At 40.3% G+C, this 18080-nt stretch overlaps 1 protein-coding gene across 7 annotated transcripts in view; it reads left to right on the top strand.

The window, feature by feature from the left end:
* LOC122932114 (bile acid receptor-like) overlaps positions 1–18080 on the top strand; it is a 158005-nt gene that overhangs the window by 108535 nt on the left and 31390 nt on the right. For 5 of the 7 annotated variants that reach the window (XM_044286347.1, XM_044286352.1, XM_044286349.1 and 2 more), the window contains 3 exons: positions 4105–4245; positions 11722–11861; positions 12080–12187. In XM_044286347.1, coding sequence (XP_044142282.1) covers positions 4105–4245; positions 11722–11861; positions 12080–12187 — 389 coding nt within the window. The remainder of the gene's footprint in view (positions 1–4104; positions 4246–11721; positions 11862–12079; positions 12188–18080) is intronic. The other 2 variants (XM_044286348.1, XM_044286351.1) reach the window with 2 other exon arrangements.

Here is an 18080-nt window from a genome sequence, read left to right as displayed (position 1 = left end):
CTATACCCACAAATTTCGTGTCTATGAGGGAAAAGATCAGACCCTGGAGCCGGTCGGTTGCCCTGACTACCTGGGGAGCAGTGGGAAGATAGTCTGGGACTTGGTGTCACCCTTATTCGGCAAGGGGTACCATCTTTATGTGGACAATTTCAACACAAGTGTGGCCCTCTTTAGGCATTTGTTTCTAGAACGGATTGGTGCCTGTGGCACCGCGCGAACCCAGCATGGGTATATGTAAAATGACACCCCAAAACACATTCCCCAACTTCTCCTGAGTACGGCGATACCAGATGTGTGACACTTTTTTGCAGCCTAGGTGGGCAAAGGGACCCACATTCCAAAGTGCACCTTTCGGATTTCACCGGTCATTTTTTACAGATTTTGATTGCAAACTACTTCTCACACATATGGGCCCCTAAATTGCCAGGGCAGTATAACTACGCCACAAGTGACCTCATTTTGGAAAGAAGACACCCCAAGGTATTCCGTGAGGGGCATGGCGAGTTCCTAGAATTTTTTATTTTTTGTCGCAAGTTAGTGGAATATGAGACTTTGTAAGGAAAAAAAAAAATCATAATTTTTCGCTAACTTGTGACAAAAAATAAAAAAGTTCTATGAACTCACTATGCCCATCAGCGAATACCTTAGGGTGTCTACTTTCCGAAATGGGGTCATTTGTGGGGGGTTTCTACTGTTTGGGCATTGTAGAACCTCAGGAAACATGACAGGTGCTCAGAAAGTCAGAGCTGTTTCAAAAAGCGGAAATTCACATTTTTATACCATAGTTTGTAAACGCTATAACTTTTACCCAAACCATTTTTTTTTTGCCCAAACATATTTTGTTTATCAAAGACATGTAGAACAATAAATTTGGCGAAAAATTTATATATGGATGTCGTTTTTTTTGCAAAATTTTACAGCTGAAAGTGAAAAATGTCATTTTTTTGCAAAAAAATTGTTGCATTTTGATTGATAACAAAAAAAGTAGTCAGCAGCAATAAAATACCACCAAATGAAAGCTCTATTAGTGAGAAGAAAAGGAGGTAAAATTCATTTGGGTGGTAAGTTGCATGACCAAGCGATAAACGGTGAAAGTAGTGTAGTGCAGAAGTGTAAAAAGTGGCCTGGTCATTAAGGGGGTTTTAGCTAGCGGGGTTGAAGTGGTTAAATAGGACCTGTAATTCTCCTGACATGTCTGTTTTAGTAAATAACTGTATTGCACTTAAATTGACAATTGTGGAGGATTTATTCTTATAAACTCTAGGTATATAGTATCTATAGTATCAATCATATATTATTCCTTCTATAAGTCTATGAGTAAAGGTACAATTGGATTTTACCCGTTCGGCAGAAGGGGGTGTCCCTGAACAGTTTAACACCAGAAGTACTGTTTAGATAGTTTCAGACTGTGCAGGGACACATCCCTAGCTGGTAACACTCAGTTGTACCTTTAGGCCACCTGCACACAAGTGCGGATGATCGCACATAGGATCCGCATGAATTTCAATGCGGATTTATGTGCGTTTCTGCACCAAAATCCGCAATGTCTAATTGTGGCTATTGGTGCGGATTTGATGCTGTTTTGCTACAGATGTCACCCTTCCATTGAAAAGGGTGAAACCCGCAGCTAAAACCGCAAAGATAATTAACATGCTATTTATTGTGAAATCTGCTCGGCAGGTCAATTTCTGCACGGAAAAATATGCAAATTGTACATATCATTTGTGTAATATCAAACACTTTGCTAGTACTGTAATACGCTGGATTTTTTTTCACACGAGAATCTGTGTGGAAAAACCGCACGCATTCCACGCATTTTGCTGAATTCTTCACGTGTTCAGGAAAAAACGCATCCAATATATAATACAACTGTCTGCCTCCGCTCAGAACGGATCCGGTTGTATTATATCCAAAATCAACAAGACGGATCCGTCACTAAATCCATTGTAAGTCAATGGGTGCCAAGTATCAGTTTTTTTTGTGTCCAAAAAAACGGATCCGTTACCATTGACTTACATTGTGTTTCATGACGTCTTGATCAGTATCCCATGTAGTAGAGATTGATGCACTTAGATCATTCCGTTTTTCATTTAAGAAAGGAATTTTTTATTCATATATTAGTTTCATAATGCAGTTGCCCAATTTTTACATCTCTATGGACCTTCCTCAGTGGTCAGATTTTATTTGCAAATAACGGGTACATAGGACATATCGTCATTGTCAACCAGTATGAAAAATCAAGAAAGAAAAAATAAAGAAAAGTTATTTGCAGATAAAATCTGACCGCTGAGGAAGGTCCATAGAGACCGAAACGTCCGGTCATTTTTCTTTCTTTGATTTTGATGTGAAAATTGGGCAACTGGATTATGAAACTGATGTATGAATAAAAAAAAATCCTTTCTTAAATGCAAAACTGAATGATCTGAGTGCCTCAATCTCTACTACATGTAACGTGGCTAATTCAGCCCTTATTGGCACCAGAAAACCCTTAGGTCCCTTTCACACAGGCGAGTTTTCCGCGCGCGTGCAATGCGTGAGATGAACACATTGCACCCGCACTGAATCCAGACCAATTCACTTCAATGGGGCTGTTCAGATGAGCGGTGATTTTCTTGCATCACTTGTGCGTTGCGTGAAAATCGCAGCATGTTCTATATTCTGCGTTTTTCACGCAACGCAGACCCCATAGAAATGAATGGGTCTGTGTTAAAATCGCAAGCATCCGCAAGCAAGTGTGGATGCAGTGCGACTTTCACGCATGGTTGCTAGGAGATGATGTTAGTAAATTGATGAAAGTCAATGTACTGTATTATTTTCCCTTATAACATGGTTATAGAGGAAAATAATACAATACTTAATACAGAATTCTTACTAAAATGTTGCTTGAAGGGTTAAAAAAGTAAAAAATTAACTCGCCCCATCCACTTGTTCGCGCAGCTGGCATAGTCTTCTTTCTTCATCTTTCAGGACCTGCAAAAGTATCTTTGATGACGTAATCGCGCTCACCACGTGGTGACGTCAGCATTCAGCAGGATCTGAGCGCGATTACGTTATCAAAGGTCATTTTGCAGGTCCTGAAAGATGAAGAAAAAAGACGATGCTGGCTGCGCGAACAAGTAAATCGGGTGAGTACATTATTATATTTTTTAACCCCTCAAGCAACATTTTAGTAAGCATTCTGTATTAAGAATACTATTATTTTCCTTTATAACCATGTTATAAGGGAAAATAATAAAATGATGGAACTCAATACCGGAAAACTTTAACGCTAGTGTGAAAGTACCCTTAGGGTACAGCCACATGTTTAGGTTTCCTGATGCACTTTTGGAAGCCAAAACCAGGAGTGGATTATAAAAGAAGAGAACGTATTAAGGAGAGATCATACATCTCCTCTTACTTTTTAAAGAGGACCTTTCACCACTCCTGACATGTCTGTTTTATTAGCTTCATGCATTCCCCACGTACAAACAAGTCTGGAGCATCTATTATTATGTCTGTATGTTGAGCCATTCCTTTATTATTCCTACTAGAAGTTATGAATAATTGCTAGCAGTCTGCAGTAAGGGTATAGAGGAGAGGTTACAAGTTGGGGGTGTACCTGCACAGTCTGACAATGGCAGCACTGATTGGATAGAATGAGTCTCTGCAGGTACACCCCCCAACTGGTTACCTCCCCTCTGTACCCTTACTGAAGGCTATGTCACGCGACAACTGTTGCGCCCTATCTGTCGCGCGACTTTTTGTCGCGCGACAAATGTTGTCGTGTAGACCTAGCCTAATTCAAAAAAGTCAAACAGGAATAATATAGGAATGGCACAACATACAGTTATAAAAATAGATGTTCTAGAATTGCTATTGCAGGGCAAATGCAAGTAGTTGCTAAAAGACAAATCAGGAGAGGGGACAGGTCTTTTTAAACCCCCAAATGGATTAATAAATCCAGCAGAATTTTAATATTGAAAGCAGCTGTGTATTAATGTAGGAAATGACCTGAAAGTATTTACAAAGTTACTCAACATTTTACTACTGTTTCCAATGTGAATTGTATTAACAGTTGTAATTTTATATTCATCATATGGTATATGAATATACTATATTTTGCAGGTTTTTTTCGCCGTAGCATTACAAAAAATGCTGTTTACAGGTGTAAGAATGGTGGACACTGTGAGATGGACATGTACATGCGGCGGAAGTGTCAAGAGTGTCGGTTGAAGAAGTGTAAGGCTGTTGGCATGCTTGCAGAATGTAAGTATACAATTCACACATATTTAACCCCTTAAGGACCCTTTTTAACCTTAAGGACTTATTATTTTGGGAATGATATTTTATTTTTTGGGGATGTTACAAGGCTTAGAAGTTTAGAAGCAAATCTTGAGATTTTCAGAAATTGACAAAAACCCAATTTTTAGGGACCACTACATGTCTGAAGTCACTTTGCGAGGCTTACATAATAGAAACCGCCCAAAAATGACCCCATTCTATAAACTACAGCCCTCAAGGTATTCAAAACAGATTTTACAAACTTCGTTAACCCTTTAGGTGTTGCACAAGAGTTATTGGCATATGGGGATGAAATTTGAGAATTTAATTTTTTTGCCTAATTTTCCATTTTAACCCATTTTTTCCCACTAACAAAGCAAGGGTTAACAGCCAAACAAGACTGTATCTTTATTGCTCTGACTCTGCCGTTTACAGAAACACCCCATATGTGGCCGTAAACTACTGTACGGGCACACAGTAGGGCGTAGAGGGAAAGGTGCGCCGTATGGTTTTTGGAAGCCAGATTTTGCTGGACTGGTTTTATGACACAATGTCCCATATGAAGCCCCCCTGATGCACCGCTAGAGTAGAAACTCCATAAAAATGACCCCATCTAAGAAACTACACCCCTCAAGGTATTCAAAACCGATTTTACAAACTTTGTTAACCCTTTAGGTGTTGCACAAGATTTAATGGAAAAAAGAGATACATTTTCAAAATTTTACTTTTTTGGCAGATTTTCCATTTTAATATGTTTTTTTCCAGTTACAAAGCAAGGGTTAACAGCCAAACAAAACTCAATATTTATGGCCCTGATTCTGTAGTTTACAGAAACACCCCATATGTGGCCGTAAACTGCTGTACGGGCACACGGCAGGGCGCAGAAGGAAAGGAAAGCCATACGGTTTTTGGAAGGCAGATTTTGCTGGACTGTTTTTTTTGACACCATGTCCCATTTGAAGCCCCCCGATGCACCCTAGAGTAGAAACTCCAAAAAAGTGACCCCATTTTAGAAACTACGGGATAGGGTGGCAGTCTTGTTGGTACTAGTTTAGGGTACATATGATTTTTGCTTGCTCTATATTACAATTTTTTGTGTGGCAAGGTAACAAGAAATAGCTTTTTTGGCACATTTTTTTTGTTATTTACAACATTCATCTGACAGGTTAGATCATGTGGTAATTTTTTAGAGCAGATTGTCACGGACGCGGTGATACCTAATATGTATACAATTTTTTTTATTTATGTAAGTTTTGTACAATGACTTCATTTTTAAAACCCAAAAAATATTTTAGTGTCTCCATAGTCATAGTTTTTTCAGTTTTGGGGCGATTATCTTAAGTAGGGTCTCATTTTTTGCGGGATGAGATGACGGTTTGATTGGCACTATTTTGGGGTGCATATGACTTTTTGATGGCTTGCTATTACACTTTTTGTGACTTAAGATGACATAAAATGGCTTTTTTTACACCGTTTTTATTTAGATTTTTTTACGGTGGTCACCTGAGGGGTTAGGTCATGTGATATTTTTATAGAGCCGGTCAATACGGATGCAGCGATACGTAATATGTATACTAATCATGTTTTAGTGTTTCCATAGTCTAAGAGCCATAGTTTTTTCAGTTTTGGGGGGATTATCTTGGGTAGGGTATGATTTTTGCGGGATGAGATGACGGTTCGATTGGTACTATTTTGGCGTACATGCGACTTTTTTGATCACTTTTATTACCTTTTTTGGGAAGTAAGGTGGGCAAAATTTCAATTTTCTCATAGTTTTTATTTTTTTGGCGTTCACCGTGCGGGGAAAGTAACATGACCGTTTTATAGATCAGTTTGTTACGGACTCTGCGATACCTAATATGTGTAGTGAATTTTATTAATTTTTATTCAGTGATATATGTGTTTTTTTTAAGCTTAACTTTTTTTTTACATTTTTTTGACCCAGACCCACTTGGTTCTTGAAGATCCAGTGGGTCTGATGTCTGTATAATACAGTACAGTACACTATATAGGGTACTGTACTGTATTTTACTTACACTTTGTCTGAACAGATCTATGCCTTTAGCACAGATCTGCTCAGCACCATGGACAGCAGGATGCCTGAGAAGGCGTCCTGTTGCCATGGGAACCTTCCCCGTCTGCTAAGTTGTGGCCACAACTTCGCAGATGGGGAAGGGTAAAGAGGGGGGCTCCCTACCTCTGTCAGCCCATCCTGTCTGGGGCTGCAAAGGCACAGCAGCCCCCGATGGAAGAGGGAGGGAGCTCCCTGACCCTGACAGTTAACCTTTTCCATACAGCGGTCCGTACGGAGTGCTTACACTCTGGTATAACCACTGAACACCAATTAATTTTCAAGGGGAGGCGGGCGGGGGATTGCGATCCAGCACCGCCCACAACCCCCCTGCACCACCTGCCGGCATAAAATCATGCAGGGGTGCAGGGGGGGGGCAAAATCGATATTTTAGGCACACTAAAGTTTCTGATCCCTGTGGTCAGGGACCGCGGGGATCAGAAACTGCAAAAAGCGCAGCAAACCGCAGGTCTGAATTGACCTACGGTTTGCGGCAGTCGCCGATACGGGGGGGATGATTTCAGCCGGCATCCTGTTCGGATTAACCCCCGGGGCGCCGCAATCGCGATTTAAACTTAGGACGTACCGTTATGCCCAGATTCCTTAAGGGGTTAAATATTTACTGTAATTTCATGTAACTTTGTATAAATCAATACTACAGGCAAATATAAGAAACTTTGTAATATGTCTTATCAAAGAAAAAAATTTATTTTTCTACAGTTATCAGCCGTTTCTCCCACCTTCCCTTTCTAAAACTTTTTCTCAAAAAATTTTGAGAAATCTCACTGGAGGAACAGGTTATTTCATCCCATGGAAGTCTATAGAGAGGGGAAGGGAGGAGGTGGGAGGATGTGGAGACAGAGACAAATTAGTGATGATTCAGCAGATTCAGAAGCTAATAGCAATTGTTTTTTCTCATTTCAAGTGCTTTATACACATTTATACTGTTCAGTACTTCTCTAAATGTGCCATATGGTGCTTTTGAGTGAGAGAGGATTAGAGAGCAGAATCTGCTGGGTCTATGTGTGGAGATTGAGATGTGATGAGCAGCTCAGAGACAACAGAGAAATTAACATGCACCATGAAAAGGAGAAAAAAAATATGCCACATACAAGTCATGTTATGTTCAGATACAGTGATCGCTCGTGTATATATGGAAGCTTATTATGAAAAGTTATACATTACTCTGATTCTGCCGCTTACAGAAATACCTCATATGTGGTGGTAAACTGCTCTATGGGCACATGGCAGTGGTCAAAAAGAAAGGAGCAATATATGGTTTTTGGAGGCAGATTTTGCTAGAATGGTTTTTAGGCACCATACAGTGGCAACCCTCAAAAAGTGACCCCATTTTGGAAATTACACCCCTCAAAGAATATATTAAGGGGTGTACTGAGCACTTTGACTCCCTAAGCATTTTACGGAATTTGGGAACACTGTGGCTGTAAAAATGAAGTTTTATTTCTTCCAATAAAGTGTTTCTTTAGTCTCAGATTTTTCATTTTCACAAGGGGTAACAGGAGAAAAAACACCCCATAATTTCTTACCCATTTTCTCCTGAATATGACAACACTCCATATGTGGTGGTAAACTGTTGTGGGGAAATATGGCAGGACTCAGAAAGAAAGGAGCACCATATGGCTTTTGCAGTGCAGATTTTGATGGATTGGTTTACGGGTGCCATACTTTTTTTATTTTTTGAGTGATTGAGTCTTATGCGGGATGAGGCAACATTTTCATTGGTACTATTTTGGGGTATATAAGACTTATTGATCACTCAATATTAAGCATTTTGTAATGCAAGGTGACAAAAAATGACTGTTTTTAGTTTTTATTTATTTTGTTTTTACAGCGTTCACCTGACAGAGTATATCATGTGATCTTTTTGTAGAGCAGGTTATTACGGACGCAGTGATACCTAATATGTCTATCATTTTTATTTTTGTTACATTTTACACAGCGAAAGCATTTTTAAATAGCATAAAATCTTCAGTGCTCCAGACAACAAAAAAATACCTAGTAGCCATTGGCTCCTGAACTGAAAAATTTAGTAGCCAAATAAAATTTTTAGTCGCCAAATCGAAGACGAATCTAAATTTTGGTATCGTGACAACTCTACGCCGATCAGATCGGCGTAGGGTTGTTTTGATTCCAAAATTTTGATTCGCTTTCGTCACCATAAAAAAAGTATTGCGACACTCAATACCACGCAAAAAACAAAAAAATACACCAAAAAAACTGAGTGCATTTCGCATTTTATGAAACGTTTGGCCCATAATAGAACAGTCCTATCCTATTTTTTGGGGGTGACAAAAAAATGGCGAATTGCATGTTTTTTTTTCTTTATTTCTGTTACGGCGCTCACTGCATAGGAGATATTTTTTTAATAATTTTATACTTTGGACTTTTCGGACGCAGCGTTATGTAATATGTTTATTTATTGTTTATATATTTTATATGTAAAATTGGGAAAGGGGGGATTTAAACTTAATATTTTAGGGTACTTTCACACTAGCGTTTTTCGACCAGTCATATCGTAGTTTCCTTCTGCGTTGGTTACTAGAGACTTGATAAAGGGGTCCTGAGTACCCCGAAACGCGTCATCTTTTAAAAAAAAAAATCTTGTATCCAAGCTCGGGTTGTGATTTGCGCCTTAAGTCCATCGGCTCACCGCACAAATCCACTGCAGACGAGAACTTTTTTTATATATCCACATATCTACCCAAGCGGCGGTTTGGCCCCCGCCCAGGGTCGTCTCGGACACCTACTGGCAGCACCAACCCAGACAACCTCCACCATTCGAACCTCCCTCCACTAAGGTTGCACCACAATCAGTGCAAACCAAACCAGGCGAGTAACTTCACTCATCCTGGGTAGGGGGAAGAGACATCAATTTGTTTTACCCTCACCTATGAGCGCCTTCTCTCCTCTCTTGGCCATTTGATCACTATTCACCCTTAGGCCCTTTTCACACGGGCGAGATTTCTGCGCGGGTGCAATGCTTGAGGTGAACGCATTGCACCTGCACTGAATCCGGACCCATTCACTTCTATGGGGCTGTGCACATGAGCGGTGATTTTCCCGCATCACTTGTGTGTTGCGTGAAAATCGCAGCATGCTCTATGTTGTGTGTTTTTCACGCAACGCAGGCCCCATAGAAGTTAATGGGGCTGCGTGAAAATTGTAAGCATCCGCAAGCAAGTGCGGATGCGGTGCAATTTTCACGCATGGTTGCTAGGATGAAAGTCTATTCACTGTTTTGTTTTCCCTTATAACACGGTTATAAGGGAAAATAATAGCATTCTTTAATACAGAATGCTTAGTAGAAGGTCAATTGAGGGTTAAAAAATAAAAAAAAATGAACTCACATCCTCCAATTAATCGTGTAGCTGCCGGTCTCCTGTTCTTTCTTCAGGACCTGTCAAAGGACCTGTGGTGACATCACTGTGCTCATCTCATGATACAGCACATGATCCATCACCATGGTAATGGACCATGTGATGAGCTCAGTGACATCACAACAGGTCCTGAAGAAAGAACAGGAGACCGGCAGCTACGCGATCAATTGGAGGAGGTGAGTTCATTTATTATTATTTTTTTAACACTCATTGGCACTGCGCCACCAATGTTTATTATACTGGGGTGTTGGGGGGGGGCACTGCGCCACCAATGTTTATTATACTGGGGTGTTGGGGGGGGGGCGCACTGCGCCACCAATGTTTATGTTTATTATACTGGGGGGGGGGTGCACTGCACCACCAATGGTTATATGTTTATTATACCGGGGAGGGGGGGGGAGCGCACTGCGCCACCAATGTTTATATGTTTATTATATTGGGGGGGCGCACTGCGCCACCAATGGTTATATGTTTATTATACTGGGGAGGGGGGGAAGCGCACTGCGCCACCAATGTTTATATGTTTATTATACCGGGGAGGGGGTGCACTGTGCCACCAATGTTTATTATACTGGGGAGGGGGGCGCACTGCGCCACCAATGTTTATATGTTTATTATACTGGGGAGGGGGGGCGCACTGCTCCACCAATGTTTATTTTTTTTATATGTTTATTATACTGGTCAGAGGGGGGCGCACTGCGCCACCAATGAAGATAACTGACCTGTTAATACAAATACAGGAGGCGGGTGCTGGAATCAAATAGGCGGCACTCGACCTCTATGACAGGGAGCTGCGATCCGCTGCAGTTAACCCCTCCTGTAGGAGTGCTGCTCCCCGGTCATAGAGGTCGGGTGCCGGCTATTTGATTCCAGCACCCGCATCCTGTATTTGTATTAACAGGTCAGTTATCTTTATTGGTGGCGCAGTGACCACAGCCCCTCCTCTCCTCCTCCTGTCTCTCTTCTTATTGGCGGCGGCAGCAGCACAGGGGAGAGAGAGACTCCTCCACTGTGCTGCTGAGAAGAACATCGGCGACGGGGCAAAGAACTATCAGCTCCTGTGCCCGCCGCTATATTCAACGGCAGTGCTGCGGCGGCGGGTCTAGTCGCAAATGGCGACAAGACTAAAAAGACCATTTTGGTCGCCATCTGGAGCCCTGATCTTGTTGTTTTGCCTTGTTCTGAGAGGATACCAATGAGCAATAAAACACAAAACCAGAATACGGTTGTACAGCACAAATAAAACGCAAGTGTCAAAAATGAATAGCTCCTAGATGGGACAAACCCAGACACTCAGCATATACAAAAATATATATCCAATTACATCTTTATTGAAATCGATAAAACAAATAAATAGATGCATAAATTGAGAGCCATATATTTTTCTTTTTCTGCCGATTGTATTTGGCAGGGTCTCATTTTTTGTGGGATGAGATGACGGTTTGATTGGTTCCATTTTGGGGTACATACGACTTTTTGATCACTTGGCATTACACTTTTTGTGAGGCAAGGTGACAAAAAAATTGCTGTTTTGGCATAGTTTTACTTTTTTTTTTTTACAGCATTCACCTGAGGGGGCATATAATGTGATATTTTTATAGAGCAGGTTGTTATAGACGTGGCGATCCATAATATGTCTATCATTTTTTTTTTTTTTAAAGAGGACCTTTCACCACTCCTGACATGCCCGTTTTAATAACTACATGCATTTCCCATGTGACAACAATTCTGGAGCATCCATTCTTATGGCTCTGTTGTGCTGTAGCTGTATGGTGTTTGGATTTGAGGCACAGTCCCCAGCGCCGTTCATATACAGCGCTGGTATCCTACGGGTTAAACGAGCAATTCTCAATTTTTTTCTACTCTCTCAGTGGCCGCAAGTAAAATTATTTATCCATTTGTGTATCTTTCATTACCTTTCAAAGTCTGAATAAAAAAATAAAAAATGTTATATATTATAGTAAATTGATCATGTCCTGTTTTATGTGCTAGGTTTGTTAACTGAAGTACAATGCAAGTCAAAGAGGCTCAGGAAAAACTGTAAGCAAAACAGTTCAGTATACTGTAATGTGAAAGTGGAAGATGATGCAAATGACAGCAGACAAGTTTCATCAACTACAAAGTTAGCGAAAGTGAGTAAATGTCTTATTCTACTCGATATGAAAAAAAAGATCCAGAGGGACACAATCTAAATTGGGCACAAACATAAACATCAGTAAGCTGCACTAAAACAGGTCACCAAAATTATTATTTTATTATAATTGGAACATCCACTACATGTCTTCAAATGGACCTTAGTTTATGATTGTCAATGTCATGCACAAATATCAAATTGTTATTTCTATTCCAGCAGGCAATAACAAGACTAGAACTGACAGCTGAAGACTGCAAGATGATTGATCATATAGTTACGGAATATCAAAAATACAGCTCTCCAGTAGATGAACACAAATCATTTGTAAGTTCTCAATGTGTTATCTTTCACATTTCACATAACAGACCAGGGCTGCCACAAGGGCAGTACTGGCGATACTGCAGTCAGGGGCCAGGGGCCAGTTACTTGAGGTTTCGAACATTGGCAGCCTCATTAATATTTACTTAAAAGAATATTAATGCAGCTGTGTGGCCCTTGGCCTTGATATGAGTTGAAGGAGGGACCTTCGTGCAGCAAATAGACTTTTACACAAGAAAGAAATTTACAGGTCTTTGTTGGGATTTAAATCCCAGACCTTCTGTACAGCAGGCAGAAGACTTATCATTACAGTACTGACCTGCCATGTTTGGAAATATAGGACTTTTGGTGCTTAACCCCTTAAGGACACAGCCTTTTTACACCTTAGGACCAGGCCATTTTTTGAAATCTGACCAGAGTCACTTTAAGTGCTGATAACTTTAAAACGCTTTGACTTATCCAGGCCGTTCTGAGATTGTTTTTTTGTCACATATTGTACTTCATGACACTGGTAAAATGAAGTAAAAAAAAATATTTTTTTTGCACCAAAAAATACCTAATTTAACAAAAATTTGGAAAAATTTGTAAATTTCAAAGTTTCAGTTTCTCTACTTCTGTAATACATAGTAATACCCCTAAAAATTGTGATGCCTTTACATTCCCCATATGTCTACTTCATGTTTGAATTATTTTGGGAATGATATTTTATTTTTTGGGGATGTTACAAGGCTTAGAAGTTTAGAAGCAAATCTTGAAATTTTTCAGAAATTTACAAAAACCAAATTTTTAGGGACCACTACAGCTCTGAAGTCACTTTGCGAGGCTTACATAATAGAAACCACCCAAAAATGACCCCATTCTATAAACTACACCCCTCAAGGTATTCAAAACTGATTTTACAAACTTCGTTAACCCTTTAGGTGTTGCACAAGAGTTATTGGCAAATGGGGATGAAATTTGAGAATTTCATTTTTTTGGCTAATTTTCCATTTTAACCCATTTTTTCCACTAACAAAGCAAGGGTTAACAGCCAAACAAGACTGTATCTTTATTGCCCTGACTCTGCCGTTTACAGAAACACCCTATATGTGGCCGTAAACTACTGTACAGCCACACAGCGGGGCGTAGAGTGAAAGGTGCGCCATATGGTTTTTGGAAGGCAGGTTTTGCTGGACTGTTTTTTTGACACCATGTCCCATTTGAAGCCCCCTGATGCACCCCTAGAGTAGAAACTCCATAAAAGTAACCCCATCTAAGAAACTACACCCCTCAAGGTATTCAAAACTGATTTTACAAACTTCATTAACCCTTTAGGTGTTGCACAAGAGTTATTGGCAAATGGGGATGAAATTTGAGAATTTCATTTTTTTGCCTAATTTTCCATTTTAACCAATTTTTTTCCACTAAAAAAGCAAGGGTTAACAGCCAAACAAGACTGTATCTTTATTGCCCTGACTCTGCAGTTTACAGAAACACCCCATATGTGGCCGTAAACTACTGTACGGCCACACAGCGGGGCGTAGAGTGAAAGGTGCGCCATATGGTTTTTGGAAGGCAGGTTTTGCTGGACAGTTTTTTTGACACCATGTCCCATTTGAAGCCCCCCTGATGCAACCCTAGAGTAGAAACTCCATAAAAGTGACCCCATCTAAGAAACTACACCCCTCAAGGTATTCAAAACTGATTTTACAAAGTTTGTTAACCCTTTAGGTGTTGCACAAGATTTAATGGAAAATAGAGATACAATTTAAAAATTTAACTTTTTTGGCAGATTTTCCATTTTAATATTTTTTTTCCAGTTACAAAGCAAGGGTTAACAGCAAAACAAAACTCATTATTTATGGCCCTGATTCTGTAGTTTACAGAAACCCCCAATATGTGGTCGTAAACTGCTGTACGGGCACACGGCAGGGCGCAGAAGGAAAGGAATGCCATACGTCTTTTGGAAGGCAGATTTTGCTGGACTGTTTTTTTTACACCATGTCCCATTTGAAGCCCCCTGATGCAACCCTAGAGTAGAAACTCCATAAAAGTGACCCCATCTAAGAAACTACACCCCTCAAGGTATTCAAAACTGAAGTTACAAAGTTTGTTAACCCTTTAGGTGTTGCACAAGATTTAATGGAAAATAGAGATACAATTTCAAAATTTCACTTTTTTGGCAGATTTTCCATTTTAATATTTTTTTTCCAGTTACAAAGCAAGGGTTAACAGCAAAACAAAACTCATTATTTATGGCCCTGATTCTGTAGTTTACAGAAACACCCCATATGTGGTCGTAAACTGCTGTACGGGCACACGGCAGGGCGCAGAAGGAAAGGAATGCCATACGTTTTTTGGAAGGCAGATTTTGCTGGACTGGTTTTATTGACACCATGTCCCATTTGAAGCCCCCCTGATGCACCCCTAGAGTAGAAACTCCAAAAAAGTTACCCCATTTTAGAAACTACGGGATAAGGTGGCAGTTTTGTTGGTACTAGTTTAGGGTACATATGATTTTTGGTTGCTCTATATTACACTTTTTGTGCGGCAAGGTAACAAGAAATAGCTTTTTTGGCACCGTTTTTTTTTTTTGTTATTTACAACATTCATCTGACAGGTTAGATCATGTGGTAATTTTATAGAGCAGGTTGTCACGGACGCGGCGATACCTAATATGTATACAATTTTTTTTATTTATGTAAGTTTTACACAATGAATTAATTTTTAAAACCAAAAAAAGTTTTAGTGTCTCCATAGTCTAAGAGCCATAGTTTTTTCAGTTTTTGGGCGATTATCTCAAGTAGGGTCTCATTTTTTGCGGGATGAGATTACGGTTTTATTGGCACTATTTTGGGGTGCATATGACTTTTTGATCGCTTGCTGTTACACTTTTTGTGAAGTAAGATGACAAAAAATAGCTTTTTTTACACCGTTTTATTTTTTTTTTTTACGGTGGTCACCTGAGGGGTTAGGTCATGTGATATTTTTATAGAGCCGGTCGATATGGACGCGGCGATACCTAATATGTATACTTTTTTTTATTTATGTAAGTTTTACACAATGATTTCATTTTTGAAACAAAAAAAATCATGTTTTAGTGTTTCCATAGTCTAAGAGCCATAGTTTTTTCAGTTTTGGGGCGATTATCTTGGGTAGGGTATGATTTTTGCGGGATGAGATGACGGTTTGATTGTTACAATTTTGGAGTACATACAACTTTTTTGATCACTTTTATTAACTTTTTTGGGAAGTAAGGTGGGCAAAATTTCAATTTCATCATAGTTTTTAATTTTTTATTTTTATGGCGTTCACCGTTTGGGTAAAGTAACATGACCGTTTTATAGATCAGGTCGTTACGGACGCGGCGATACCAAACATGTGTAGGGAATTTAATTTTTTTTATTTTTAATCAGTGATAAATGTGTTTTTTGATTTTTACTTTATTTTCACTTTTTTTCACTTTCTTTTTGACCCAGACCCACTTGGTTCTTGAAGATCCAGTGGGTCTGATGTCTGTATAATACAGTACAGTACAATATATAGTACTTTACTGTATTTTACACTTTGTCTGAACAGATCTATGCCTTTCAGCACAGATCTGTTCAGCACCATGGACAGCAGGATGCCTGAGAAGGCGTCCTGTTGCCATGGGAACCTTCCCCGTCTGCTCAGTTATGGTCAGAACTGCGCAGACGGGGAAGGGTAAGGACGGGGCTCTGGGGGGGCTGCCTGGGAGCTCTCTCCCTCTCCATTCGGGGGGCTGCAAAGGCACAGCAGCCCCCCGATGGGAGAGGGAGGGAGCTCCCTGCGCTGTTAACCTTTTCCATACAGCGGTCCGTACGGACCGCGGTATGGAAAGGGTTAAACGGCTGACATCGCATCACCGATGTCAGCCGTTTATACCAGGGTGCCAGCAATGTGCTGGCACCCTGGTATACCCACTAGAAACCAACGATTATTCAAGGGGAGGCGGGCGGGGGATCGCGATCCCGCCTACCGCACCGCCCGCCTCCCGCACCGCCCGCAACCCTCCCCCTGCACCTCCCACCGTGCTCAAATAACTCAGGGGTGCAGGGGGGAGGGATGCAGCAACATTTTTGGAATCCTAAAGTTTCTGATCCCCGCGGTCAGGGACCGCGGGGATCAGAAACTGCAGAAATCGCAGCAAACCGCAGGTCTGAATTGACCTGCGGTTTGCCGCGATCGCCGACATGTGGGGGTCACGGGACCCCCCCGCGCATTTAGCCTAGGTGCCTGCTCAATGATTTGAGCAGGCACCGCGTTCCGATCACTGCCAGCCGCACGGCAGTGATCAGAAATACACAGGGCGTACATGTACGCCCTGTGTCCTTAAGTACCAGGGCACAAGGGCGTACCTGTACGCCCTATGTCCTTAAGAGGTTAAAAAGCTATTTTCTTCACAGACATGTCTTTAAATAAATAGTATATTATCAAAATGAAGTTAAAAAAATTGTGCCATTTTTTTTAAAAACTGCTTACAGATCACCATAAATATGTGTGTTCATTAATTTGCATGGGTTATTACGATTACAGGGATACTAAATACTTTTTGTACGTTTTTTGTAACATTAATTTCACAGTAGTATTGAGCAAAGCGAGCCGCGGATCAAAGATCCGAAGTCGACTGGTTCAATCACTTCAGTTTTAATGCTATCTCCGTATACCATTCAAATGTACCATTCAGTGTAGGCAAAATTCGTCTCACCCAAAGTCGTGTGAGACTTTGGTGAATTAATTAATTAAATCTGCTTCTTTAAAAAAAAAACATTTTAAGATAGCATTCCGAAGTCGGGTTTGGAACCGAAGTACCAGCCAGTAACAAACCCGACTTCATATTTCTATTTTAAAGACGCAGATGTGATTACTGAATTAAATCACCAAAGCCTTGCGGGACTTCGGGTAAGACGAATTTTGCCTACACGGAGCCAATACATTTTAATGCTGTACGCGGAGACAACATTAACCCCTTAAGGACTCAGCCCTATTTCACCTTAAGGACTTGGCCATTTTTTGCAAATCTGACCAGTGTCACTTTAAGTGCTGATAACTTTAAAACACTTTGACTTATCCAGGCCATTCTGAGATTGTTTTTTCGTCACATATTGTACTTCATGACACTGGTAAAATTAAGTAAAAAAAATATATTTTTTTGCATAATAAAATACCTAATTTACCCAAAATTTTGAAAAATTAGCAAATTTCTAAGTTTCAGTTTCTCTACTTCTGTAATACATAGTAATACTCCCAAAACTTGTGATGACTTAACATTCCCCATATGTCTACTTCATGTTTGAATTATTTTGGGAATGATATTTTATTTTTTGGGGATGCTACAAGGCTTAGAAGTTTAGAAGCAAATCTTGAAATTTTTCAGAAATTTACAATTTTTAGGGACCAGTTCAGGTCTGAAGTCACTTTGCGAGGCTTATATAATAGAAACCACCCAAAAAATGACCCCATTCTATAAACTACACCCCTCAAGGTATTCAAAACTGATTATACAAACTTTATTAACCCTTTAGGTGTTGCACAAGAGTTATTGGCAAATGGGGATGAAATTTGAGAATTTCATTTTTTTGCCTAATTTTCCATTTTAACCCATTTTTTCCACTAACAAAGCAAGGGTTAACAGCCAAACAAGACTGTATCTTTATTGCCCTGACTCTGCTGTTTACAGAAACACCCCATATGTGGCCGTAAACTACTGTACGGCCACACAGCGGGGCGTAGAGTGAAAGGTGCGCCGTATGGTTTTTGGAAGCCAGATTTTGCTGGACTGTTTTTTTGACACCATGTCCCATTTGAAGCCCCCCTGATGCACCCCTAGAGTAGAAACTCCTAAAAAGTGACCCCAATTTAGAAAGTACGGAATAGGGTGGCAGCTTTGTTGGTACTA

This window comes from Bufo gargarizans, chromosome 3 (assembly GCF_014858855.1).
Source record: "Bufo gargarizans isolate SCDJY-AF-19 chromosome 3, ASM1485885v1, whole genome shotgun sequence".
Taxonomy (NCBI): Eukaryota; Metazoa; Chordata; class Amphibia; order Anura; family Bufonidae; genus Bufo; species Bufo gargarizans.
Note: the sequence above shows the minus strand (reverse complement) of the source record. Positions and strands in the feature narration are given on the sequence as shown.